This window comes from Dermacentor albipictus, chromosome 6 (genome assembly GCF_038994185.2).
Source record: "Dermacentor albipictus isolate Rhodes 1998 colony chromosome 6, USDA_Dalb.pri_finalv2, whole genome shotgun sequence".
Lineage (NCBI taxonomy): Eukaryota > Metazoa > Arthropoda > Arachnida > Ixodida > Ixodidae > Dermacentor > Dermacentor albipictus.
In genome coordinates, this window is record NC_091826.1 from 96,795,374 (window position 1) to 96,821,878 (window position 26,505).

A 26,505-nucleotide genomic window follows, 5' to 3' on the forward strand; every position below is an offset into this window, starting at 1 on the left:
GTATGAAACATTCATATCAATTTTTAGGCGAATTTACTGTGAGCAATTTAGAGAAATCATTTTAAAACTACATCATAACAACCGAAAGCCCTGGATCAGGCGTGAATGTTTAAGACGAATAAAAAAGAAGGCTAGAATATATAAAAAGCTTGTCAACACGAGGAGCAAAACGTGAACAAGGTGAATGCAGGAGCCAACGTTCCGACAAGTGGACTTGTCTTCTTCAAGGCCTTGAAGAAGACAAGTCCACTTGTCGAAACGTTGGCTCCTGCATTCCCCTTGTTCCCGTTTTGCTCATCGTCTTGAATATCCATCTCCCACATTCCCCGTGTTTTCTATTGTCAAAAAGAGGTAACTTTTAGATTTTAAAATATTTAAGCAATATAGGAATAAGCTGAATTCCTTCCTGAGAAATGAGAAGCGGCGCTTCCTGCAGCATCATTTCCCACAGGAATCCTGTAAGGATAGCGCAGACGTATGGAAAACTAATGTTGCTAAGCAGAGCCCCATCATCGCCAGTTATCAAAGATCTCGTTTTTCAGTGCCTCCGCATACATGACAGAGAACGTGTCGAAGAATTTAACAGATTTTTTGAAAGATCTTGTCAGCAGTTCTCAAAACCCTCAATCTCTGAGCAGCACAATTCCTAGGAATAACCGCTGCATTTATTTTGATCCGACAGATGAACGCGAGGTATGTAATAATTCCAACTCGTTGAAAAATATCAAATCTCGCAATATTGATGGCATACAAATTATTCCATTTTATTATGTGCTGAATGTTATTAATCTCTACTGACCTATATATATAATCTGGCATTTAAAACAGGTTGCTTTCCCAAATTAATGCAAATCTGCAGAGTAACTCTACTTTCTAAGAGCGGCGCTATACACGATCTGTCTAACTATCGACCGATTTCTATTTTCCCGATTTTTTCCAAGGGCGTAGAAAGACTCATGAACTTATGCAATAAGCTTAACCTCATTAATCCCTGACAACGTGGTTTCCGCTCGAGCTGGTCCTCTGAAACAGCCTTACTAATGTAGAAAGAGATAATTCTCGAGGCACTTGAAAACAGGGAGATGTGCATAGGTGTGTTAGTGGATTTCTCTAAGGCTTTTGATCACCTAAACCATTAGTTACTGCTCAACAAGCTTGAAGATGTGGAATCCGTGGCACTGCAGCTTTCCTACTAAAGTCCTAACTACAGCATCGATATCAATGTGTAACAATAGATCAGCATGTTTCAACCCTTCAACCTATAAGCACTGGAGTTCCACAAGGAAGTATTTTAGGCCCGCTACTGTTTGTTGTATACATAACCGACATAACAGATATCATCAACTTTCGAAAATATCTTCTGTATGCAGACGGTACTAGTCTCTTGTTTAGGGGCAATAACATTTCATTGCTCATTTCAAACATACATAGTGTACTAGATAATTTGTAATCATTGAGCGCCGCAAATTTATTGCTAATAAATACTAAGAAAACCAAAGCGCTACTTTTTCATTACCGGCAGAGCGTCGTTACGTCATACCTTAGGCTAAATATAGACAACTCTAGTATAGATGTGGTAGGCACAGTAAAAGCACTAGGAATTTTTTTTAACAAGAACATGAGCTGGGACCCTCACATTAGCTCTACTTTAACCATTTTGTCAAAGTCCGTCGCCATGCTCCCGAAATTTAGCTCCTATCTATGTGTATCGAATAAATGACAAAATACAACACACTATTCATGCCGTATGTTACCCACTGTTTGTTTGTCCGGGGCACTGCTACTCAAACTAACCTGCACAAAATATACATGCTGGAAAAGAAAGCAGTACGTTACATAGCAAATGTTGACTACCTCGCACATACTGAAGATCTGTTAACCGATTCAAAATCATAGCCGTTCATGAGCTATGCGAAATATTCTTAGCCATATAGATATAAGAAATATATTTTTGACAAGGACAACTTCTTGATAGCACTGTCATCCCTCGAATCAAACTCAACGCCATACTCGTTTCGAAAACACGAACGCTGAACCATTCCCTTTTGCCGTCCAGAACATGGCCGAAAGATGATGCGTCATGCAGTTCCAATTTACTAAATAAATTCATGTTTGAACGTTTTTCTCACGAAATATCTAGTACATAAACTCTAAGAAATCAATTTTTGTAAGCCGCTGTATTCCCTTTGCGTCAAGTGTGACACAAATGACATTTGAATCTGTGAGCACCTATGCATTGTGTATTAATGAGCATGTACCAAGAGCTTATATCAGTTTTAGGTATATTATATTCTGTGATGTAGTGTGTGTGGATTGTGTACCTAAAGCTTTTGACCTAGCTTCACTCTATGTAAGAAGGCTCAGCAATAATTGTTCGCTTTTTTGCCTCAGCCTATCAACATAATAATGATGTAAATAAGACTGACTTGACTTGATGTCTCCTCTGTACACTCGAAGCACGGTAACGTTTAAAAAAGGGGTATATTCTCATAAATTTGTGCACCTTTAATCTTTAAGTTTAACCTTAACCTTTACAATATTAACACCTTATAAAGGTAAGTAGGCATGCATTAAACTAGAGTTTACAATAACCGTTAACACTTTACATTTAGTATAGATATAAAGTATGCAGCACCTTTGCCTAAATATACAGTTTACTTTCTACATAATACCGGTTGAATCATTAATATTTTTACATAAAGTGGCTTGCAGGATGTGCCAGAAGGAGACCACACTGCGCATGCTCCGTTGAACCGGTGTCGCCCTGCAACCGGGATGCGACTGTTCCTTTCGGGCTTCTTGCTGCGGTAGGTTCCATAAAAGCCCGTTGCACTGCGCATGCTCCGGCTAGGCAGTTGTTTCCTAGCAAGAGAGGTGCGTCTCTTCCTTTTTGCGCCCTTCTTTCTGTGGTCGTATTAGGCGATCTATAACCACGCGCGGAGAAATGGGAGCCCTTGCGGAGGACGCTACTAGGCCAGTCTTTTTAGGACGCTGTCTTTACATGCGCCTGCACTTTGAAATATTTCGCGTGTCAGCCTCGTTCGCTTTTCAGGGTAAAGGGTGTCCCTGTGTCTCTCTCAGCCTAAGCAAAAATAAGAACATTGCGTTTAGCCTTCAACTTCGACCTTGTGCAGACTCCAACATCTCCTGTTCGACGTCAAGAATATGAATATATAAAATGCCATCTGCTCCCCAATAAAGCACTACAAAGGTAAGCGAGGAGCCACAGAAATTTCTTTACTTTCGAGTTGTATATTGTAGCTGAGACGCGTATTCTTTTGGGGTATAATTCTGTAGCTGCTAAGTAATAAATGAGGCAAATTTTCGCTTTGCCAACGTCGTGTTGCGACCTCTGGCTCATGCTGTTGCTGTTTTTATCCTCCTGCACATGCATTTGTGTTTACTCGATGGATCGCTCCTAAGGTATCATTTAGCATGCGAACATGAAACAAATAAATTTCAGCCGATTGATATTGTTTTTTAATTTTTCGTGCTGAATGATACATTTGGAACAAGCCACACAGTAAACATAAATGCATTCGCAGGAGAAGAAAAACAGAAACAGCACGGTTCCAGGGTCTGAACGCCTGATGTTGTTCATAGACAAAGCAAAAATGTGCTTTATTTATTGCTTAACAGCTAAATAATTGTACCGAAAAAGAGTATCCGTCTGTCACTTAACATGCCCAGTAAAGAGCTGTACTCCCTCGCTCACCTTTGTTGTGCTTTTTGAGGGGTAGAGAGCATCTTGTTTACTAGACGTACTTGCATCGAGCAGAAACTACGGCCTGTGTAAGTTCTAAGTTGCCAGCCAAACAGTTTGTTTCTTTTTTTGCTCAGCCGGAGAGGCACACGGAAACGTTTGCTGTGGAAGCCACCCCAGGTGGAAAGGTGAACTATTTCGAAGCGCAAGCGCGGGAAGTGACAGTGTCCAAGAAGTACTGGCCGACTGACGTCCTCCGCGCGGTCTCACGTTTCTCCGCGCACGGTTGTAGTCTGCTTAATCCGGCCGCGGAAAGAAGCACGCATGAAAGCAGAGGCGCAGGCAGATAGAACCATGGAAGAAGGAAATGACGCACCTCTATTGTTTGGCGACAGCTGGCTGGGTGTAAAATGCGCAGATTTGGCTTTTCTGGTACAAAGCCCAAGAGGTGGCGCGTCCCCGTTGCTAGGCCGCATCCGGCTCGGCGGGCCATGTAAAGAGCGGGGCCCCTAAATAATCCCTGCAAATAAAAACGGTGTGCTGAATGGGTTAACAAAAGCTTACTTTCATTTAAATCACTTGAATTGTTGTAGTTCATCCAGCAAATGGCTACTACTAGTAGTCCTTCGGATTTCTGACGAAATGAAACTCCTGAGCATTTCAGCAAATATGTAATGGTAATGTTCCGTACAACACAGTTCAAAACATCATACATATAACTCACAAGTATAAACTGACAGTTCCACAGATAGTATAGGGTTCCTTAGAATACAATATTTTTTTAATATACATCATAAGATACACCAGAAATACAGCAGTCCTTGCTGTCATATGACTAGGTTAGTATCAAAGAATAGTATCAAAAGAATAGTATCACTTACATATTATCAAAGTAAATCACTTGTCACATATCACGGCATTTGAGCCATGCATGTCATTACTAAATTCGTGTTAACTCTCCATGTAAAAATTTACACTGCACTCAGGAAGCAAGAAAACAAGGCAAAGGTAAAGTATTTTAGATTGCAGGCACTAAAACATGAATTGGACACTTGTTTTCAGATCCACTAAAAACACACTACAGGAAAAAAGGCTTTACACATCCTTTGTAGCTTTAGAGCAGGACAGTAAAGACGCTCCCAATGCAATGTAGCAAACGCAAAAAGTATAGAAAGGTTGGGTATAAGTAACACCTGAAAGAGACGACTGTACCATACGGCCATGCATGCTTCGAAGCCGATATGAATGTACGTTTGAAGCAATACCAAAAACAAGTCTTGCAGTTTGGGACTGAACAAATGTAACATAAAAAAATTTGGAATGAAGCTCCTTAGATATCCATGTAACAACTGGAGGAAGTACTTACTCCATGCATGAGAGCAGTAAGTATCTCTAAAAAATAGTAACGTTTGCATTATATCACACTATGACCGTTACATGACATCAGTGAAATTCTGCTGTCTATATAGGTTTGGACTCTGGTTAGCAAACAAGAAAACCAGAAAAATTTGAAGTGCACTATGAGCTTACAGGCACAACAGGAATGGGACAATTCTCATTATATCACCTTTGGAGAACACGGAAGTATTAATGTATACCCTGGTGTACATAAAGAATATAGCTCCAATGACACTCCAAATAGAATTTAGCAAATGCAAAAAACACAAGATTTTACATAATTGATTATGGATAACATCTACATAAAAACTATCATAGAGCCATGTGCAGCGCTTTCAAGTCAGTATCATCGGGAAACCGGCAGGGAGAGAAAAAAGCAGCCTTTCAGGCTGTAATCGAGCAAGAATAAAATTAAGAGCAGATATTGAAATTATACGTCTATACATGTTCATGCAAGTAGTAAAAGCAATGCTTGCATATAAGTGAGCTAATACTAAAATCTTAGCAAAGCTACCACAAGAATATTTCAAACATACTGGCTATTGTGTAGCAATGTAAAATAGATCATCACACCTCAATTTTGGCACTTGTAAGAACACAGACACACTCCAGCATAAATATGAAGTATCTATCACCTTAAATGATGTGAAGCTCACTAGATAACATTTGTAAGTACTTAAATGCCCATGATGCAAATAGAAAATCACGGCTGCTGAGTTTGATCACGCTGTTATATACATTGCTATTGCTGGCACCACATATAGCATTTAGAGATGCTATGTTGGTTTGTTCGCGGGCTGTTTGGGAGCTCAAGCTTGCTCTCTTTTTTTTCGTCACGGCCATGAAGCAATAATGAAAAGTTCTTGAGCACAGTGCTGCGTGGCAGCACACATTTATTGCTACAGCAGCACCAGGAGTGATGCAAATAGAAAAAATGTTGAAGGTTCGTGTACAATATGTCTGAATACCAACACACATACGGTTTATGCTATCATAAGGAAGACGATCTCAGCCCTGTTGAGAGCGCAATGATGTCGGTTTGCGACAAGTGTGTCACTTGTTAATTCTCCGATCTCCTTCCTGGGCAGTGGAGGCTACAAGAACAGAATAGCAATTTCAAAATCTTATATCTACTTGTTTAGGTCGCACTACAAACAGCAGGCAACATGTAATGGAAGAGGCATAAATTAACCACAAACAGATAAAATATTGGAACAGAACATATAATTAAACGCGCAAACCTAATGGTGTTCTATCAAGAAAATTTCGGTAACAATAAAAATTCAAGGTTATATATTTAAACATTATTTTACAATTCAAGCTAATAATGGAATATAATTCCTAAGTCAGTCGATACTCCACTCCAGAACAAAAAAACAACACCGCAAGAATATGGCCGTTTAACAGCAAAAACGCGATATCAAGTGATTACAGACTGACTTACTGCAAATATTATTCTTTAATTAAGGATAGTTTACAATTCATTTGTAAACATATGACCATATCAGCACGAAACACTAGTTCCGTGCATGAAGTCTAATGCTATGCGTAGACACAAAAGTGAAACGTTACTCGAGCTTTAAGAATAACCAACACGGTGACTCACAGATATTTTTTAAAAATCTGTTTATAAATCAAGCAAGTAGTACGCTTGAATAAACCTGAGTAGCGTATCCATGAGCATTTATTGAGGGTGGAGTGTGCCACACACACATACACACATAAATTAGCAAAGACATAATTCAACAAGAAGCTTCGCTTACCTAGGTCACATTTATTGGTATCTTCGGTATACCATAAATATAACACAACATAGGCGATGCTCAGCACTCTCACGTAAGAGAAATACTTTTACCATTGTCCATGGGCAATGCGGCTCCATGAAGCGGCCACGCAGGGCGCCAAACATGCCGCTGCTCCAAGGCGGCAATGCTTCTTTTCAGCGGCTCGCGCACCTTCAGGAGTTTTTTTGGCAACTGCACTACGCACCACGAGCGACTCACACAATAGGCTTGGTAAACGCACGCTACCAAATCAGAAAGCGCTAAAACGTAGCTAAAGCAATGAAACAAAGCACAACACGAGCTTTACAAAAAGACCGCATCAGCGATACCCTTCCTGACATGCATCTTCAAAGCTAAACAACAAAGAGGAGCTAGGACTACGCTCAGGTTTGGCTGAAGCTGAAGTGCGTTTTATCATGGCAACTATCTATAGAGCGCAAATAAAAAAAATAATCAAGCAACCGTTCCGTCAGTGTGACGTAAACTTATATTAAGATTCTCATATTCTATAGTTTAAACACCTTCCAGTTCATTTGTATTTGTCTATTTCCTCTCTGCTCATTTGGCCAGCCGTCATTGCGGCCTCAAACCTTGAGCGCCCGTTCATCTCTCTTTGCTGGAGCGGCTGTTGCCTGCTGTCATGTGAATGTCATTATCATCATCAGCAGCAGCAGCCTGGTTATGCCCACTGATGGGCAAAGGCCTCTCCCAGACTTCTCCAACTACCCGGTCATGTACAAATCGTGGTCATGTTGTCCCTGCAAGCTAAGATATCATTCACTCGCGTTTGTTCCCTCACCCAATCTGCTCTTTTCTTATCGCTTAATCTTACACCTATCATTCTTCTTTTCATAGCTCGTCGCGTCGTCCTCAATTTAAGTATAACACTTTCCGTAAGCCTCTAGGTTTCTTGCCCGTAGGTGAGTACTGGTAGAACACAGCTGTTATACACTTTTCTCTCGAGGAATAATGGCAACCTGCTGTTCATGATTTGAGAATGCCTGCCAAACGCACCCCAGCCCATCCTTATTCTTCTGATTATTTTAGTCTCATGATCCGCATCCGGAGGCACTGCCTGTCCTAAGTAGATGTATTCCCTGAGCACTTCCAGTGCCTCGCTACATATCGTAGTTCTCTACCGAGACTGTTAAACATTACTTTAGTTTTCTGCAGAATAACTTTTAGACCCACCCTTCGGCTTTGCCTTTCCAGGTCAGTGAGCATGAATTGCCGTTGGTCCCCTGAGTTACTAAGCAAGACACTATCGTCAGCGAATCGCAAGTTACTAAGGTATTCTCCATTAACTCTTATCCCCAATTCTTCCCAATCGAGGTCTCTGAATACCTCCTGTAAACATGCTGTGAATAGCATTGGAGAGATTGTATCTCCCTGCCTGACATCTTTCTTTATTGGGATATTGTTGCTTTCTTTATGGAGTACTACGTTGGCTGTGGAGCCGCTATAGATATCGTTGAGTATTTTTGCATACGCCTCGTGTACACCCTAATTCGGCAATGTCTCCATGATTGCTGAGGTTTCGACTGAATCAAACGCTTTCGCGTAATCAATGAAAGCTATATATAAGGGTTGGTTATATTCCGCACATTTCTCTATCACCAGATTGATAGTGTGAATATGAACTATTGTTGAGTAGCCTTTACGGAATCCTGCCTGGTCCTTTGGTTGACGGCATGTGAATGTAGCGGCGTCTTTCTCGCGTGTCAGCGAGCGGGCAAAATTGGTGTGTGTCCGTCGTTGTTTAAGGAACCTGACATCTGCTGCATGCATTAGAAAGGCAAAAAAGAAAAAAAATAACACAGCGGCATATTACATCCTGTTGCAGTGTACAAAGCATTTTTCTTCTCTGCAGAATAGTTCTTGGGCCTGTTCAACGCTTCTACTCTGTCGTTTGTCGAGCATTCATAGTATTCCAGCGTGCGTCCTGCTGTTAAAGGGTGTCGTGTTCAGGAGATATACAAACGTGACTGAAGGAAGCATTGATACACAAAGAAATAAAAACAATATTGGATACAAATGTATATTCAATCACCATATAGTATCTGCGTTTAGTTTGTGTGCAGTTAGATTTAGTACCACAGCATGAAACTCCTGCAGTGGTAGCGGGGGGAGGGGGAGGGGGCTATCCACCACACTAAACCGTAGCTATAATTTATGCCGCAGCATCGATCGCCACAGTATTCCCCTGTGTATGTTCAATGTTTCTGTGGCTTGTTTTTACATTATAATAGCACGTATTCAGTATATGTAATTGACCACTGAAGTGCTGCTGGTGGACTTGAGCATACGCTCTTCCAAGATTTAATTTTTTTATGTATTGCGAAAACAAACATTCTGACTGGCACCAATAACATCTTAATTTAGTCCAACCTGTCTCCATCCCGCGGCGGCACACCATGTTTTACACGTTAGTCCTGGCTGAAAATATATCAGAATCACAAATGTGACACAATAATCAGCAAACTTGCAATCCATACGATACGTCCCTGAGCCACGAATTACAACTTTCCATTTATGAGTTACAATCTGGGAGATGCAGTGGTTAATTTTCCCGAGAAGAGCGTCGGAGGTTCATTGGGGACGACGGGCGACAAGCCTAAGGCGATACGGACGGTGGCTGACGAGCTGGTGGTGAACCGGACTGATGAGAGCGGAATGACGGTGAGAAACTCTTCCATGTAGCAGTAGCGTCGGCATTGAGCAGTTGTTTGTTCAATGGAGCCTGGAAACGGAGCGGACTCAACCCGGAACGGTAATCACCCCAGGTCGGTCGTGGTAGTGAAGAGGCTATATGGTTGCGGCAATGGCGGCCAATATGACCAATTCGACGGCAGGCAAAGCAGATTGGTCGATCATCTGCAGTTCGCTATTCGGCAGGGTTGCGGTAGCCTGGTGGGCACCGCTGGCTAGCCGAAAGTCAAGGTCTAACAGAGTATCGTGAAGGTGTCATGGAGCAGAAGGAATGAACTTGGAGGTTTCGGAGTTCTTCGCGGAATATTGCTTGAATAAGTATTAGTGCGAGCAAGTTGTTGGGATCACTGACGCGTGGACCAAGGGTGGCAGGTGACATTGCTTCCATTTCGCGCCGAAGAATTCGTGTCAGGTCTTCTAAAATCGGTGGTCGCGGCATTCTGCTGCCATCGCATGAGGAAGTCGCAGCTATGTTTGCAAACGGGCGAACAACGTTGCAATGCTGAGAATGTTTCCCTACTCAAAGCGTTGGCACTCCTTGATAATATTTCCAACTGTCGCACAATACTCACATATTAACAAGATGAAATCATCGTCAGCAATACCTTTAAAAACATGGCTGACTTCCTCCGACTCGCATATGTCATTGTCAGCCTTGCGGCCCAGAGCAAGTACGTCCTGGAGGCAGGTCAGGTGTGATTCTCTGGATATTTGCGCACAAGTCACTAGCTCTTTCTGAGGGATGTTCTCCTACCCGAATGGACGGCTGAATAAGTACTGCAGCTTCTGTTTGCAAGGCTCCCAGTCGGTAAGGTCGATGGTTCTATAAGCTCACCCTCACCGTGTCTTGCAAGTAGAACATCACGCTGGCCAACATTACGGCTGCATCAGGTGTGGGGTGGGTATTTTCACGCTCATACATGGCGATCCAATCTCCAACGTCAACGTTGTCGGTCCCACAGAACGTTCTTGACTATTTCGGACACGCCAAGATATCGGTTGTGTTGTCGCTGCTGGAGTAGGCTAGGCCTCTATCATGCTTTTAATACAGATGCGACGACCGCTGCAGAGCTCCGTGGTCTATTGGGGCAACCCAGTCCCTCCGCCAAAATACTAAAAGGTAGAATTAGTGTCATGCAGGTGTATATTGTCACGCGGTAGCGACGTAAAGAACACAGTAGCAATAGTGTGAAAGGCAAAACTACATTTTATTGGGCGAACCTGTCCCCGCAAAACAGGCTACACTCATAGCAAAACCAGAGCGGCGAACACAGTTGGCGATCGTCGAAAAATCTTATCAGTGGGTCAAGCGCGTCGGCTTTTATAAGATCAGTAGTCGAATGTTCCAAATTAACCGATGGGATCCGCGTGTCTTCCACAAAGTTCTACACTATTCGCGTCGCGCATACATGCAATCAGATTACACAAGTTGCGATGAAAGACAGTGCACGGAACCATCGATAACATTCCAGAAACTTCTTTTACATGAAGGCGCGTCCTGCGCTGCGCGATAACATTTGTTAGGCGGCCAAACGTGGTCGCCCGGTAAACATAAGTACACGTGTCATTACCCCCTTCTTAAGAAGCATCGACCCGATGCTGCAAACAAACGAAAGTAATAAAAAAAAGAACGACTCGTAGCAAAGAAAACAACGAAATAAGGAAGTTCGTCAGCATCCATAAAATGATTTAAGGCGCACCACGTGGACCACTTCAGATCGTGCGCGGCGCCACTGTGAATGTGAAATGCCGTCCGGCAAGACCTCATAGTCCAGTGCGCCAATACATCGGATGACACTGTCGGGTCCGAAATAGCGTCGCAGTAGTTTCTTACTGAGTCCTCGTCGGCGTATCGGGGTCCATACCCAAACACGGTCGCCGGGCTCGTACTCGACGAAGTGTCGTCGGAGGTTGTAGTGTCGGCTGTCGGTCCTCTGCTGGTTCTTGATCCGCAGGCGGGCGAGCTGTCGGGCTTCATCGGCGCGCTGGAGATATGTTGCGACGTCAAGGTTCTCCTCGTTAGTGACGTGCGGCAGCATGGCGTCGAGCGTCATCGTCGGTTTCCCACCGTAGACCAGCTAGAACGGTGAGATATGTGTTGTTTCTTGCACCGCCGTGTTGTAAGCGAATGTTACGTACGGCAGGACGCCATGCCAGGTCTTGTGGTCGACGTTGACGTACATCTCTAGCATGTCGCCGAGGGTCTTATTCAGCCGCTCCGTAAGACCATTCGTCTGCGGGTGGTAGGGCGTTGTCCTCCTGTGCCTTGTCTGACTGCATTTCAGAATGGCTTGGGTGAGTTCCGCTGTAAAGGCCGTTCCTCTGTCGGTAATCAGGACTTCTCGGGCGCCATGTCACTGCAGAATGTTTTCCACAAAGAATTTCGCCACTTCAGCTGCGCTACCATTCGGCAGTGCTTTAGTTTCAGCGAAGCGGGTGAGGTAGTCTGTTGCCACGACGCTCCACTTATTTCCGGTTGTTGACGTCGGAAAGGGTCCCAGCAAGTCCATCCCGATCTGCTGGAATGGTCGACAAAGAAGCTCGATTGGCTGTAGTAACCTGGCTGGCCTTGTCGGCGGTGTCTTGCGTCGCTGACCTTCTCGGCATGTTCTGACATAACAGGCGACGTCGGCGGTCAGGCGCGGCCAAAAATACTTTTCTTGTATCCTCGATAGTGTCCGGAAAAATCCGGGGTGTCCAGCTGTCGGATCGTCATGTAGGGCGTGCAATACTTCTGGACGAATTCCTGACGGGACAGCAAGAATGTAGTTGGCGCGGACTCGTGAGAAGTTCTTCTTCATGAGTAGATTGTTTTGAAGCATGAAGGAAGATAATCCGCGCTTAAATGCCCTGGGGACAACGTCGGTGTGCCCTTCCAAACATTCGACGAGGCCTTTTAGCTCCGGGTCTTCCCGTTGCTGTTGAGCGAAGTCTTCCGCGCTTATCATTCCAAGGAAGGCATCGTCATTCTCGTCATCTTGCGGCGGCGGGTCAATGGGGGCGCGTGATAGGCAATCGGCATCTGAGTGTTTTCGTCCGGACTCGTAGGTTACAGTAATGTCGTATTCTTGTAGTCTGAGGCTCCACCGCACCAGCCGTCCTGAAGGGTCCTTTATATACGCTAGCCAACACAACGCGTGATGGTCACTGACGACTTTGAATGGCCTGCCATAAAGATAAGGGCGAAATTTAGCTGTAGCCCAAACGATGGAGAGGCATTCCTTTCCGGTCGTAGAATAGTTGCCTTCCGCTTTCGACAGCGCTCGGCTAGCGTAAGCTATCACCTGTTCGACTCCGTTTCTCCTCTGGACTACAACGGCACCGAGGCCTAGGCTACTGGCGTCAGTATGGATATCTGTATCGGCGTACTCGTCGAAGTGCGCAAGTACCGGTGGCGGCTGCATGCGTCGTTTAGGTTCTTTAAATGCGTCGGCCTGCGGCGTTTCCCACTTGAACTCAACATCACATTTAGTTAGACGTGTCAACGGCTCGGCGATGCGTGAAAAATCCTTGACAAAGCGCCTGTAGTAGGCACACATGCCAAGGAATCTACGCACTGCCTTCTTGTTGATGGGTTGCGAGAACTGTGCGACGGCAGCTGTCTTTTGCGGGTCTGGACGGCCACCAGATTCGCTGATTACGTGGCCTAGGTACAGGAGCTCATCGTAAGCAAAGCGGCATTTTTCCTGCTTCAGAGTTTAAGCCCTGACGACTTCATGGCCTCTAGTACTGTCGGAAGTCGCCTGAGGTGATCGTGGAAATTTCCGGCGAAGGAGACGACGTCATCCAAGTAAACGAGACAGGTCGGCCACTTCATTCCTGCTAAAACCGTGTCCATCACGCGCTGGAACGTTGAAGGCGCCGAGCACAGTCCGAATGGCATAACCTTGAACTCGTATAGGCCATCTGGGTAGAAGAAGGCCGTCTTTTCGCGATCTCTTTCGTCGACTTCTATTTGCCAATAGCCAGACTTGAGGTCCATCGACGAGAAGTATTTAGCGTTGCAAAGCCGATCCAATGCGTCGTCTATTTGTGGAGGCGGTACACGTCCTTCTTCGTGATCTTGTTCAGACGACGATAATCGACGCAGAAACGTAGGGTTCCGTCCATTTTCTTCACCAAGACTGCAGGAAATGCCCACGGGCTTTTGGACGGCTGAATGATGTCGTCGCGCAGCATTTCGTCGACTTGGTGCCTTATAGCCTCACGTTCTCGCGTTGAAACTCGATACGGGCTCTAGCGGTGTGGTCGAGCACACTCTTCGGTTATTATGCGATGCTTTCGACTGGCGTTCCTCGAATCCGTGATGACGTCCAACAGCACCCTTTGTACCATCGAAGTAAGCTTCTCAGCTGTTGTTGCTTAATGATGGGAAGACATGGATATACGTCGAAGTCTGGTTCGGGAACTACGGTCGTCGGTGTACATGCGGCAGAATCCGAGAGGACAAACGCATTGCTGGTTTCCAGAATTTGCTCGATCTATGGGATCTTCGTGCCCTTGATGATGTGCTTGAACTCCTGGCTGAAGTTTGTCAGCAACATTTCGTGTTTCCTCCATGCTTTGAAGCGATTCCTCTAGCGACGCAAATTTCACGGCCGAGCAGTAATCGTTGGTCGCCGTCGATGACGCCTTCTACGTCAGCGGGTATTTCAGTGCCGACAGAAATAAGAGTGCTCGAGCGAGGCGGAAAGCTCACTTGAAATGCGAGAACACTCAAGCGTGGTGACTACAAGAGCTCTCCGGTGGTATCGCTTGATCTTCCGACAGCGTTACCGATTTTGACTTCAGGTCTATGATTTTGATTCAGGTCTATGATTCTAGTCCATGCCGAGAATGAAGTCTCGTGAACACTGTTGGACGATAAGGAAGGTGGCAGGGTAAGTCCGGTCATGAACAGTTATTCTTGCCGTGCAGATTCCAGTCGGCGTAATGCGGTGTCCTAGAGTGGTTCGAATGTGAGGGCCTTGCCATGCAGTTTTAACTTTCTTCAACTGGGCGGCGATGTGTCCACTCATTATGGAGTAATCGGCCCCTGTGTCCACTAAGGCGGTAACTGCGTGGCCGTTGAGAAGCACGTCGAGGTCGGTGGTTCTTTGTCTGGCGTTGCAGTTAGGTCTTGGCATCGGATCACGGCTGCGTCGCGTTGAACTGAAGCTGTAATGTCGCGTCGTCAGGTCGTCTTTCGTCGTCGTATTCTTTGCTTCCCGACCTCGTCGGGACAGCGGCATGTCGTTATGTCGTCGAGGTAGTTTCTTCGGCGGCGGAGAATCTTCGGCAGTTCGACGAACAGCAACCGCACCTCCATCGGTTGCTGTTTTTAGTTTTCCGGATATGGGCTCGCTGACCGGCCCCGGGCTGGGTCAGTGTATGGTCGGCGCTGCGGCGGCAGGCAGCGGCCTGGTGATGCCGAATGCGACGGTCATCGAGAGCTCCACTGAGTAGCGGCGAGGTAGTCGGCATTATCGCGAGGACATTCACCTTGCTGTGGGCCCGGAGCGTTGAGGGCAAAACCTCGCAGTCCCATCTCCCGGTATTGGCATCGTCGGTAGACGTGACCCGCTTCTCCGCAGAGGTAGCAGAGAGGGCGGTGGTCAGGAGCGCGCCAAACGTCTGTTTTCCTCAGTTGGCTGCGCTGGGCGACGGGTGGGTGTTCTGGCGGCAGCGGTGGTGGTCGACGGAATTGCGACGTTACGGGGCCCTGGCGCGGTCGGGGAGGGGGACCATGACGGCCGGCGACAGCGGCGTAGGTCATCGCTTGCGGCTGAGGCTGCCGTGATTCAGGGGCTACTCCAAGTTGTTGTTGGAGCTGCTCACGTGCGGCGTCGGCAATCGAAGCCACTTGAGGCTGTGATTATGGGAACAGCTTTTGTAGCTCCTCCCGCACGACCGCTGGTATAGTCTCGCGCAGGTCGTCGCTGGCTAGTGACGGTATTCCTGTGTAGTTGCTAGAGTTCGAGCGGCGGTTGAATTGCCGGTTCCGCATTTCGAGTGTCTTCTCGATGCTGGTGGCCTCGCCAAGAAACTGTTCTACTGTCCACGGTGGATTTCGTACCATTGCGCCGAAAAGTTCTTCCTTCACACCACGCATGAGACGGCGGACTTTCTTCTCTTTGGGCATATCCGAGTCGGCGTGGCGGAACAGAGGGTTCATTTCTTCCGTGAATATGGCAACGTTCTCGTTTGGTAGCTGCATTCGGACGTCCAGCATGGCTTCGGCCTTGCTCGTAACGCTCGTAAAGGTGCGCAGAAAGCTGTTACGGAACAGGTCCCACGTTGTCAAGGTCGATTCCCTGTTCTCAAACCAAGTTCTGGCGGCGTCTTCTCAGACAAAATAGACATGCCGCAGCTTGTCGTCGGAGTCCCAGTTGTTGAATGTCGCGATTCGTTCGTAGGTCTCCAGCAGTCGCTGCTCCGTGGAAGGTCGGTGGGTCCAGAGGTTGTTGCAGGATAACGGGAGACGCTGGGGCAGCCATTGGGGTTGTCTTGGCCACGATCTTCTTTGTCGTCTCAGGCAGGAGTCCATGCTTTTGGGGCAGTCCTTGCAGTCTGCGGTTAGCACGCTGGTCTTGGGCGATGTCGGTTTCGTCCTCGGGCTTCGGGCTTGGATCGCGGCCTTGCGGGGGCGTTCATACATGAACGCACAAGCACCTCCACCAGATGTCACGTGGTGGTGACGTTAAGAACACACTAGGATTACTGTGAAAGGCAAAACTAGATTTTATTGGGCGAACCTGTGCCCACGAAACAGGCTACACTTATAGCACAACAATAGCGGCGAACACAGTCGGCGATCGTCGAAAAATCTGATCAGTGGGTGAAGCGCGTCGGCTTTTATAGATCAGTTGTCGAATGTTCTATATTAACCGATGGGACCCACGCGTCGCGCTTACATGCAATCAGATTACACAAGTTGCGGTGAAAGACAGTGGACGGAACCATCGATAACATTCCAAAAACTTCTTCTACATGAAGGCGCGTCCTGCGCTGCGCGATAACATTTGTTAGGCGGCCGAACGTGGTCGCCCGATAAAGATAAGTACACGTGTCAATATACATGTATATTCAAGTTGAAGCAACACTACATGCACAAGATGGCAGCTCAAACCCTCCGCAGGCTCTTCTTGGCCACTCGTCGCCTTTGATACTGACTCACTGCCCCGTAAATATATAAATCTGGAAATGAACGAGAAATCACTGGAAGATGCGTTTTAGCAACCAAGGAATCAATTCTCATAATATGTATGGGCTTATATAAAACGCATTATAAAAGAGGCATTTAGTACCGCTCTGGCAAAAACAGTCATAAGCTTGCAATGAATTATTTGCAAACCATGAATGCGTTAGTACACTACGATGTTACAATTTCTACGCATCTCCAGTTTGATAAGGTAAAAAGCTCTCTGGATGGCAAAAAGCTTTCACACATGTAGCCCCGAGCAAATATTTTCCCAATTCACGGTCACTTTCACCCCAAAAAATATTTGGCCCACAGCCCAGCAGGTCAATTCACATTCTGCTGTCCCGCTGGCAATGGAACTGCCCTTCTTTCAAATACTTGAAATGTTTTCAATTTAAACACACTTGCTGCCCTGGAGAGAAATTTCCAGATAATTGCACTGGTGCTCCAATTTTTCGAAGTGGACACGTATTCTGCACTACGCTGGCAGTTGAGACGTTTTGAATGCAGATGCAGTGGCTTCAACAGGAAGGCTTACCCAGATACCATCGCTGCCATATATATGCACTTGCTCGCTTGGTGGAACTGAACTTGAATTCTTCCGTGTAGGTGTGCTTGCTAGATAATTAGGCAAGCGTACACATTTTTTCAAATATTTGCATTTTGCACAATTAAGCTACAGGGTGAAAGACACTAAACTTTATAATTACTTATGATAGGGCTATGTACAGAAAATATGCAACTACAACACTATCCAGACCATAAAAATAAACATAAGCAAGGCTAAATATAGAAAAATTATTGTGGAAGTCTACTTGATCAGGCTGTTCAATGAAACGGGTACATACCGATATTCTTCATTAATAAGCCAGGTATTTCCACTCAAATTAGAGACAGCTTATGCAATGACAATGCAAATTTCGGTCACTCGTCATCAAAGCTACTTTAATTAAACTATATAAAGCGTTTGAAGAATTATCCCGTTTTGGGTGAGCTGTCGACTGCTATTATTCAAGACATCACGTTAAGTTGCCATGCATTATTCTGATACTGCTGCATATATTACCATATATGCAGCATATATCATATATTTGCTTATGATCACCTTTTCTGCATGGACCTCCAGGAAAGGGCCAATGTATGCCATTACTCATGCACGAATCAGTTCTACACTGTCATGGCTAAAATGACTGCGTAAATGATCCATATCACATGGACTCTAAGCTCGAAACGCTATGTGTTTTACCGATCAAGTTAGTGCACTGGCATCCCTAAGTAGAGCTTCCCTTGGCTGACGCACGCTACACAAATTCATTGCACAAGAAGAATCGCGGCATGCCTTGCTGCGCGATGTGCTCCACCAGCGCACAACTAAAAAAAAACCGAGGCCGCACATCTCAAACTCCGTGCGTGCACATGTAATACGCACGAACTTTGCAGGCAGTGGACCAAGTACAACGACGGCCGCGCAGCGTAGAGTCCGACACCGGTCACAAACGGCAAAGAATCATGATTACGTGGAGTAACATGACATTTTACGCCAAGGCGATTCACGACACACGTATACAGTATCCACTAGCGAGTGATGTAGCGTATAGAAGGTATCCATTCGTGAGGTAGAAAAACTAGAGAAAGAACAAATCTGTAAGTAGCGCAATATATTGCTACCATACCGAGGCGCAAGAGCAAATGGATTTAGCTGCGTCATATTCGATACAACGTACATCTTAAGACCATGAAATACGAATCACGCGGGACAAAAGGGGCAAAAATAAAATTGAGAACCTTAATCCCAAGCGATAAAAGCAAGCTGAGGCGCACCCGAAATTCCACGAGTGCTGCTGCTGTACAAGGTAAGGAAGTAGGACGGGCACTTCACCTCATCTCTTGCGCTACCATACGCGAAAGGAATCATTAACAAAGAGCCCGTTTGTCAGTAGTCTACCACATTCTTGTTAGCTGGGAGACTGCAAGATCACGATTACTACTGTCCAGAGTATATAGGCAAAGTGCGCAGACAGCGGTTCCCGTCTTTCTTCGGATCCTGCAAAAGTTGCGTTTAACGCATGACGGCCGAACCAAACGTCAGGTACAAAAAAGCATCATTTCGTCTTTCTAACTTTCATCCTAACACTCCTCGTAACACCCTAATTAAATTACAACATCACTGAAAAGGTGTCTCACATAGCGACATAAGAATAAGCTTGAATAGCAGATTAGTGCCCTCCGCTCACCGTTCTCCACTGGAAAACTCAGCTTATCTCTAAATTAAAACCATACAAACAAATAATTTCACATACAATGCCACGACAACATACCATTGAAATACTCGATAACAAAGGTTAGCGCAACTGAAAACAGGCAAAACAGACCAAAGTGAGCACAATTATGCAACTATGCAAAGCCAAGATTCACGTGTTAGCCTAGCTACATGTTTTTCCATGTGACCAATGTGACGACGGTATCGCTACTTTGCCGAAGGTTGTATTGTGTTGATGAGTTGAAGCACGGTGTATTGAGGGCTTAGTGTGATCGTGGTGCGTGTCGTGCACGTTGCGCATTTTTTATTTATGGCTGCGGATTATGTCGCGCAGAGCCAGAAGCGCCCTCTATGCCTTCGTTCTTTCGCGCGCTGGCTCGCTTGCTCGAGGTAACTCCATCACAAGCAAGAGCGGTGGGCTGTAATTTGCCACTGTGTGTTTCGCAGGCCTTTCATTTCTCCCTCGTATTTCGGACGCAGTCAGTGATGCATCATTGTGGTTACCGTTTGTTTAGAGAGGATCAGCGCTTCTGAGCAGGCGCGATCGCACCACCCTATGCATCCAAGCGTGTCGAGCCCAACGCGTTGAGTCCCAGCAATAATAAATCGAATAGCTTTCTTTCTCCAGCCGTTTCGATAGTCGATCCCAGATCAGTGGTCGGTACTCGGACTGTTGACCTGCAAGACGCTCGTTCGCTCTCTCGGCAACTGTATTTCGCTCTCTCTCTCGCGTTCTTTCATTCGCTCGATGGTTCGGGCTATTCTCTTGAAGTAACAATCATCGACAATACTTTCTGTACATTTTTCTTAAATGGTTGTGTTCAAAGTACAATTCGCCGCAACAGTTTGTGTAGAGCACCCTTTCCAGTAACGGCTTTACCGATGTATTCATCCATTATCTCAGAAAGCAATGTTCGCTCTTTAGGTGGATACTTTTATTTATTGATAATAAATAAAACGCTTAATAAGTGTGGCGCATAAGAAATGCCTATAGAATATAACTGGACAAGAATTAAGATGTTATCTGTAAGATGCATCTCAAGGGGTTGAAATTGTGGAAGCAAAGCGCTTAAAAAGTGAACGCAAATCAATTCCGGCAGTGTGCTAAGTGTGTAGATGCTCTTAGAATTTTGTTCGCTTCCTCCGCTAGCGACGTGCAATGGCAAATTATTCTATTGGAGGGTAGTGCGTGGTACGAACGAATTTGCCAACAGATAAGTGACATGTCACTTTGAACGGGTGATCGCGGCGAGGAAGAAATGACCACGGGTGACTGAAATAAATCTTCGGAAAGAATTGAACGAGCATGGTTTATAAAAAAGCGAAACCTTTTGATGTCAACAAGCCGGTAAAATCAGCACTAACACCAACACGGTCTACCGACCGGCAGCGCTTCTCTGAGCACAATGCGGAGCCATTCTCCGTGTCCCAAAGGCGGCATCAATGTTACTGCACTCGCGCTCCATTTCTTCGTGGCATCAAACACTTCCTTTTGCGCTTTCAACTTTGTTTGCTATTCATCTCTATTGATGTGAGGTCAACACCACAAAAGGTATCTTTTTCCTAGCCGAACTGATGCAAATGCAGGGCGAGTACGGCATGAATTGACACGGTGAGTTCTGCCTAATAAATGAACAATTCTCCCGCCAAGAACGGCTTCATTAAAAGCCCGGTACGCTACATAATTGAGCAGACGGAGCGAGACTTGTAAAACCATTTCCAGAACGTATTCCCCATTTGTTTTTAAGTGGTCTGCTTGCGCTGTTTTTAATGCATCGAGTTTGGTCAAAAATCTGCTTTCGACGTTGAATCAATTAAGACGACATTTTGAAAACTTTGTGCTACCTGGAATAAACGATCCGTCAGGCTCCCTTGAAGAGTGTAGCCTAAGAGTGCAAAGAATTTGACATTACCATGGTTAGCAAAATTTACTGGCCGAGCCTCACCACCGACGTCGCCTGCTACACCATATCATGAGACGGTCAACGAAACAGGACACACATAACAAGGCCAGCGGAACTACTACAGCCAATCGAGCCTCCTACCGATTGTCGCAGCAAAATGGGATGGCGTCATTGAGTCCTTTACTGACGTGCACAACAGGAAAAAGTTGATCGTTGTGGCTACCGACTACCTCTTACCCGCTACGTTAAACGAAAGCCCTTCCTCAAATTATGTGACATATTTCGTCGAAACTATCTGGAATGGCGTTTACAGCGGAGCTTACTCCAGCGATTCTGCAATACAATAAGACGATCCATAGCAGGGCAGCCACCTAACACCCGCAGACAAAAGGTTTTACGAAAAGACACTCACCGACATGCTAGCAATCAACGTCGACGTCGAGCACAGGACGTGGGGTGCCGTCCTTCGATACGTCGCTTTTGCTTACAGCACCACAGGTAAAATGTTGAACAACGCATATGACGCCGTTCAAGCTGGTTTACGGAAGGAACCAGGCGACAACGCCTGATGCTATGCTACTGCACGTCGCCAACTAAGACAACCTCGACGTAACCGCCTATCTACAATGCACCAAATAAGCCCGAAAACATGCAACCTGCGTGACAAGAAACAGCGAACGACGGAGAGCCGATGCGAGAATCTCCGATGACGCGACACGGAATACAAGCTTTCCGATCGTCTTTCGGTTTGGACTCCAGTGCTTCGACGTGGATTCAGTGAATGGATAGTGTGACGTCATTTGGGTCCTCACACGCCTTGGTGCACTAGATTATGCGGCCGCCTCAGACAGTGTCACACAACCACAGCAGTGCCTTGCACCACCTGAAGACGCACATGCAGTGCGCCTAAAGCCTTTCTAGACGTGCTAATAAATTGTGAAAACGTTCATTCTTATTTTAGTTAGTACTTTCGCTTATTGCACGTGCTTTTTTGTCGTGTATGCTTCTTTATTGTTGTTGTTGTCGTGATAACAGGAAAATTGTGAATGCCTCAGCTATAGAGTGTGCATGGCTTTAATTTTTAACTGCTGGCTTACAGGATATTCAGCACCTCTTTGTCAAATTTATCATTCCTTTACGGCAAGAAGGGTGAGGGTCTGGCCGAACGTTTCAATTAGTAGTCTACATAAAAAACCCGTTAGGGGAAAACTGTTTCTCTGAATTATAAAAATTGAGCAATATCGAATAACTGTTATCCAATATGTCATTGAATACCGCATAAAGCCTAAAAACAAATAATAAAAACATGTGTTTAGGCATTAAAAAGTCGACTTTTTGTTTCCTGTGTGAAGCTTTTGTCGCGTCTTTCAGCGGTAAGAAATCGCATTTGCATGTATATTAGGTTTTTCTAGCTGCAACTTCACCCGCATTCCGCACGTTGTCTGAGCGCTATTGCGAACAGTGACTTAATGGAGTAGGAATAATTTCCGCACAATAAACAAACATTTACTAGAGAATGTTACAGCGCACTCTACCATTTTTTTTGCACCGCATGCTTGTATTTTTCCATCGAGTTTGCTAAAGAAGATTCTTCATTAGTACACTATCGTGCTGTGAAAATGACTTCACAGCGGTGATGGGTTTCTGTCTTTTATGCTATTTTTTTCTGCCATTATTGTAATATATGCATTTTACAGATTCAGAACTTACGGCTTCCAATTGTCGAGTTGTTCTGAAAACATATAATTTTTTCCAGGATTGCTAAGATGTTTATTTACACGCTAGAACAGCACCTCCATCTGTTCATATTCGCCACCATTTATAGTTAGCTGAAATAGAAAAAAATATAATGGTTTGCTCTTCTCGGCCCATAATCGGTAGAAGTTTCCAACCACGTAGCTCTGCAAATGCCAGCTACACATTGTCTTATCGTTTGGTCGTGACTTTTTTTCGCAATACATTCCATGTTTCAATTATGCACTTTCAAACGCTCTGACAAACGTATATAGTAACATATTACTTGTTTATTGACTAAGACGCGATTATCACAATGTCACCAATGTCGTATGTTTTGTCGACAAAACTGCGAATAATAGTGCTTGTCATGATTGATTTTGCGAGTGGCGCATGACATTAACCTTGTTTTTTTACCTCTTTGACTGATTGATTGATTCATGACTGATTGATCTACTTTTCAAGCCGGGCACATGGATGCTTCAAGTGGAGAGCGAAAGCAATCAAGCTGACATCATCAACATACTTGTCATGTCCGAAGCCAGAGACCACTACAGCAAGCCAATAGTGGCTTCGTGTCAAATGTCGGAGAAAGAGTTCAGTCAACCACAAGACGCAGTCATATTCGTAGATGTTAGCAAAGGTGACAACGTTGTCCTCGATGCCAACGTTACGGCGGTGGTCATCAACGGAGAGGGGGTTAGGTGCCCTGTTCGTTTGTGGGACGACGGCAATGGTAAGAACACGTGGACAATCGCTTGTTGTATTTAAGCTGAGCAGACAGCTTCACACATTTCGAGATGGCTATGATATCGTACATGTGTGACAATAAGGTTACACGATAAAAATTATACCGATAAAATACAAGCAGACCTGTTAACAGGAAAGGAGAAATCATATGCACGTTCCTCTTCACCTAATTGCTGCGTCGTTTGATATTTCCGGCATTAATAAACGGAAGTAGAATACTGGCCGACTCTAATTACGCTAAACGAGCTGATCAAGCCGTCAAGCAGTACAATATGGTGCATTTTATCTAATGTCTTGCAGATCCACCGCGCTATTGTAGTGGCATCCCTTACAAAAATATTGAAAACGCAATGAAATTCATTGGTCAATGTTGAGTTTTTTATTGAGGAATTATGGAGCGTTTGTTGAAGAATTTTTCGGTTGAGTGTTAAGGGCTGTTGAATATTAGCCACTGAAATTTAATTGAAACACCGTTGGGTGTTTTAATATTAATTAATTGCTAAGTTACCATTGAAAGTTCTTTGTGTTCGGACAACATGTTCTGTTCGTTTTGTTGAATGGTTGTTGGGTTACCATTGATGCTGCACTGAACTGATGTTGTAGTAGTTTAGTAGTTTTGTTCACTTGTTGTGGAGTTATTATTGCCACAGCCCTCAAAAGTGCATTGTGGCCCAGTTGAGATGGAACTGAGATTTCTGAAGTTGCCATTGAAATATGATTCACGTTTGGATGGGCTAGTAGATTTTTATTCATATATTAAAATTGCTTTGCTATTCACACTTGCAAGCCCTGGTGCCTGCTCATAACCTTCCCAAACACAAACGAAAGCAAAGGAGCGACTGATCAATTTGAAGTACCTTTATTTACACTAAAGATGCGTGCACCCGAAACATCAGTAGAGTACATAAGGCCCATTACATCGAACCCGGAGACAGCACACTTAACAGTGTAAATACACCTGGACAAACCTATATATATATATATATATATATATATAGAGAGAGAGAGAGAGAGAGAGAGAGAGTCACGTGGTACTGACGTTAAAGAACACAGTAGCAGTACTGTAAAAGACAAAACTAGCTTTTATTGGGTGCACCTGTGCCCACAAAAGAGGCTACACTTAAAACGCAACGATAGCGGCGAACACAGTCGGCGATCGTCGAAAATCTGATCAGCGGGTCAAGCGCTTCGGCTTTTATACAACAGTCGTCGAATGTTCCAGACTAATCGTTCGGACCCGCGTGCCTTCCACAAAGTTCTACACCATTCGCGTCACGCGGTGAAATCTGGTAGCACAAGGTTCGGCGACAACAGACAGCCGGGTAGAAGCATCGATAACTTTCAAGAAACTTCGGATACATGCATGCGCGTCTCGCGCTGTGCGATAAGATTTGTTCGGCGGCGAAACGTGGTCGCCCGATAAAGATAAGTACACGTGTCAATACCCCCCTCTTAAAAACCATCGATACGATGATACAAAGAAACAAAATAAAAAACACCCGTAGCAAAGAAAACAACAAAAATAAGGAATTTCGTCAGCGTCCATAAAAGGGTTTAAGGCGCACCACGTGGACCACTTCAGATCGTGCGCGGCGCCGCTGTGAATGCGAAATACCGTCTGGAACGACCTCATAGTCCCCAGCGCGAATACGTCGGATGACCTTGTAGGGTCCGAAATAGCGTCGGAGTAGTTTCTCACTGAGTCCTCTTCGGCGTATCGGGGTCCATACCCAAACACGGTCGCCGGCTGGTACTCGACGAAGCGTCGTCGGAGGTTCTAGTGCCGGCTGTCGGGCCTCTGCTGGTTCTTGATCCGCAGACGGGCGAGCTGTCGGGCTTCTTCGGCGCGCTGGAGATAGGTAGCGACGTTAAGGTTCTCCTCGTTAGTGGCGTGCGGCAGCATGGCGTCGAGTGTCGTCGCCGGGTTCCCGCCGTAGACCAGCTTGAACGGCGTGATCTGTGTTGTTTCTTGCACCGCCGTGTTGTAAGCGAATGTTACGTACAGCAGGACGGCACCCCAGGTCTTGTGTTCGACGTCGACGTACATGGCAAGCATGTCGGCGAGGGTCTTAATCAGCCGCTCCGTAAGACCATTCGTCTGCGGATGGTAGGCCGTTGTCCTCCTGTGCCTTGTTTGACTGTATTTCAGAATGGCTTGGGTGAGCTCCGCTGTAAAGGCCGTTCCTCTGTCGGTGATGAGAACTTCTGGGGCGCCATGTCGCAGCAGGATGTTTTCGACAGAGAATTTCGCCACTTCGGTTGCGCTACCTTTCGGCAGTGCTTTAGTTTCAGCGAAGCGGGTGAGGTAGTCCGTCGCCACGACGATCCACTTATTTCCGGTTGTTGACGTTGGAAAGGGTCCCAGAAAGTCCATCCTGATCTGCTGGAATGGTCGGCAAGGAGGCTGGATTGGCTGTAGTAATCCGGCCGGCCTTGTCCGCGGTGTCTTGCGTCGCTGACAGTCTCGGCATGTTCTGGCATAACGGCCGACGTCAGCGGTCAGGCGCGGCCAATAATACTTTTCTTGTATCCTCGATAGTGTCCGGGAAATTCCGAGGTGTCCAGTGGTCGGATCGTCATGTAGGGCGTGCAATACTTCTGGACGAATTGCTGACGGGACAACAAGAAGGTACTTGGCGCGGACTGGGGAGAAGTTCTTCTTCAAGAGTAGATTGTTTTGAAGCGTGAAGGAAGATAATCCGCACCCAAATGTCCTGGGGACAACGTCGGTGTGCCCTTCCAAATATTCGATGAGGCATTTTAGCTCCGGGTCTGCCCGTTGTTGTTCAGCGAAGTTTTCCGCGCTTATCATTCCAAGGAAGGCGTCGTCATTCTCGTCTTCTTGCGGTAGTGGGTCAATGGGGGCGCGTGATAGGCAATCGGCATCGGATTGTTTTCGTCCGGGCTTGTAGGTTACAGTGATGTATTCTTGTAGTCTGAGGCTCCACCGCACCAGCCGTCCTGAAGGGTCCTTTGTATACGCTAGCCAACACAACGCGTGATGGTCACTGACGAGTTTCAATGGCCTGCTATAAAGATAAGGGCGAAATTTAGCTGTAGCCCAAACGATGGTGAGGCATTCC

The 26,505-nt window shown here is 45.6% G+C and overlaps 1 protein-coding gene across 2 annotated transcripts in view; it reads left to right on the top strand.

The window, feature by feature from the left end:
- The window catches only part of LOC135907490 (calcium-activated chloride channel regulator 1-like), a 435,567-nt gene that overhangs the window by 358,683 nt on the left and 50,379 nt on the right, over positions 1-26,505 (top strand). For both annotated transcript variants that reach the window (XM_065439176.2, XM_070541068.1), the window contains one exon: positions 23,138-23,408. In XM_065439176.2, the coding sequence (XP_065295248.2) occupies positions 23,138-23,408 (271 nt within the window). The remainder of the gene's footprint in view (positions 1-23,137; positions 23,409-26,505) is intronic.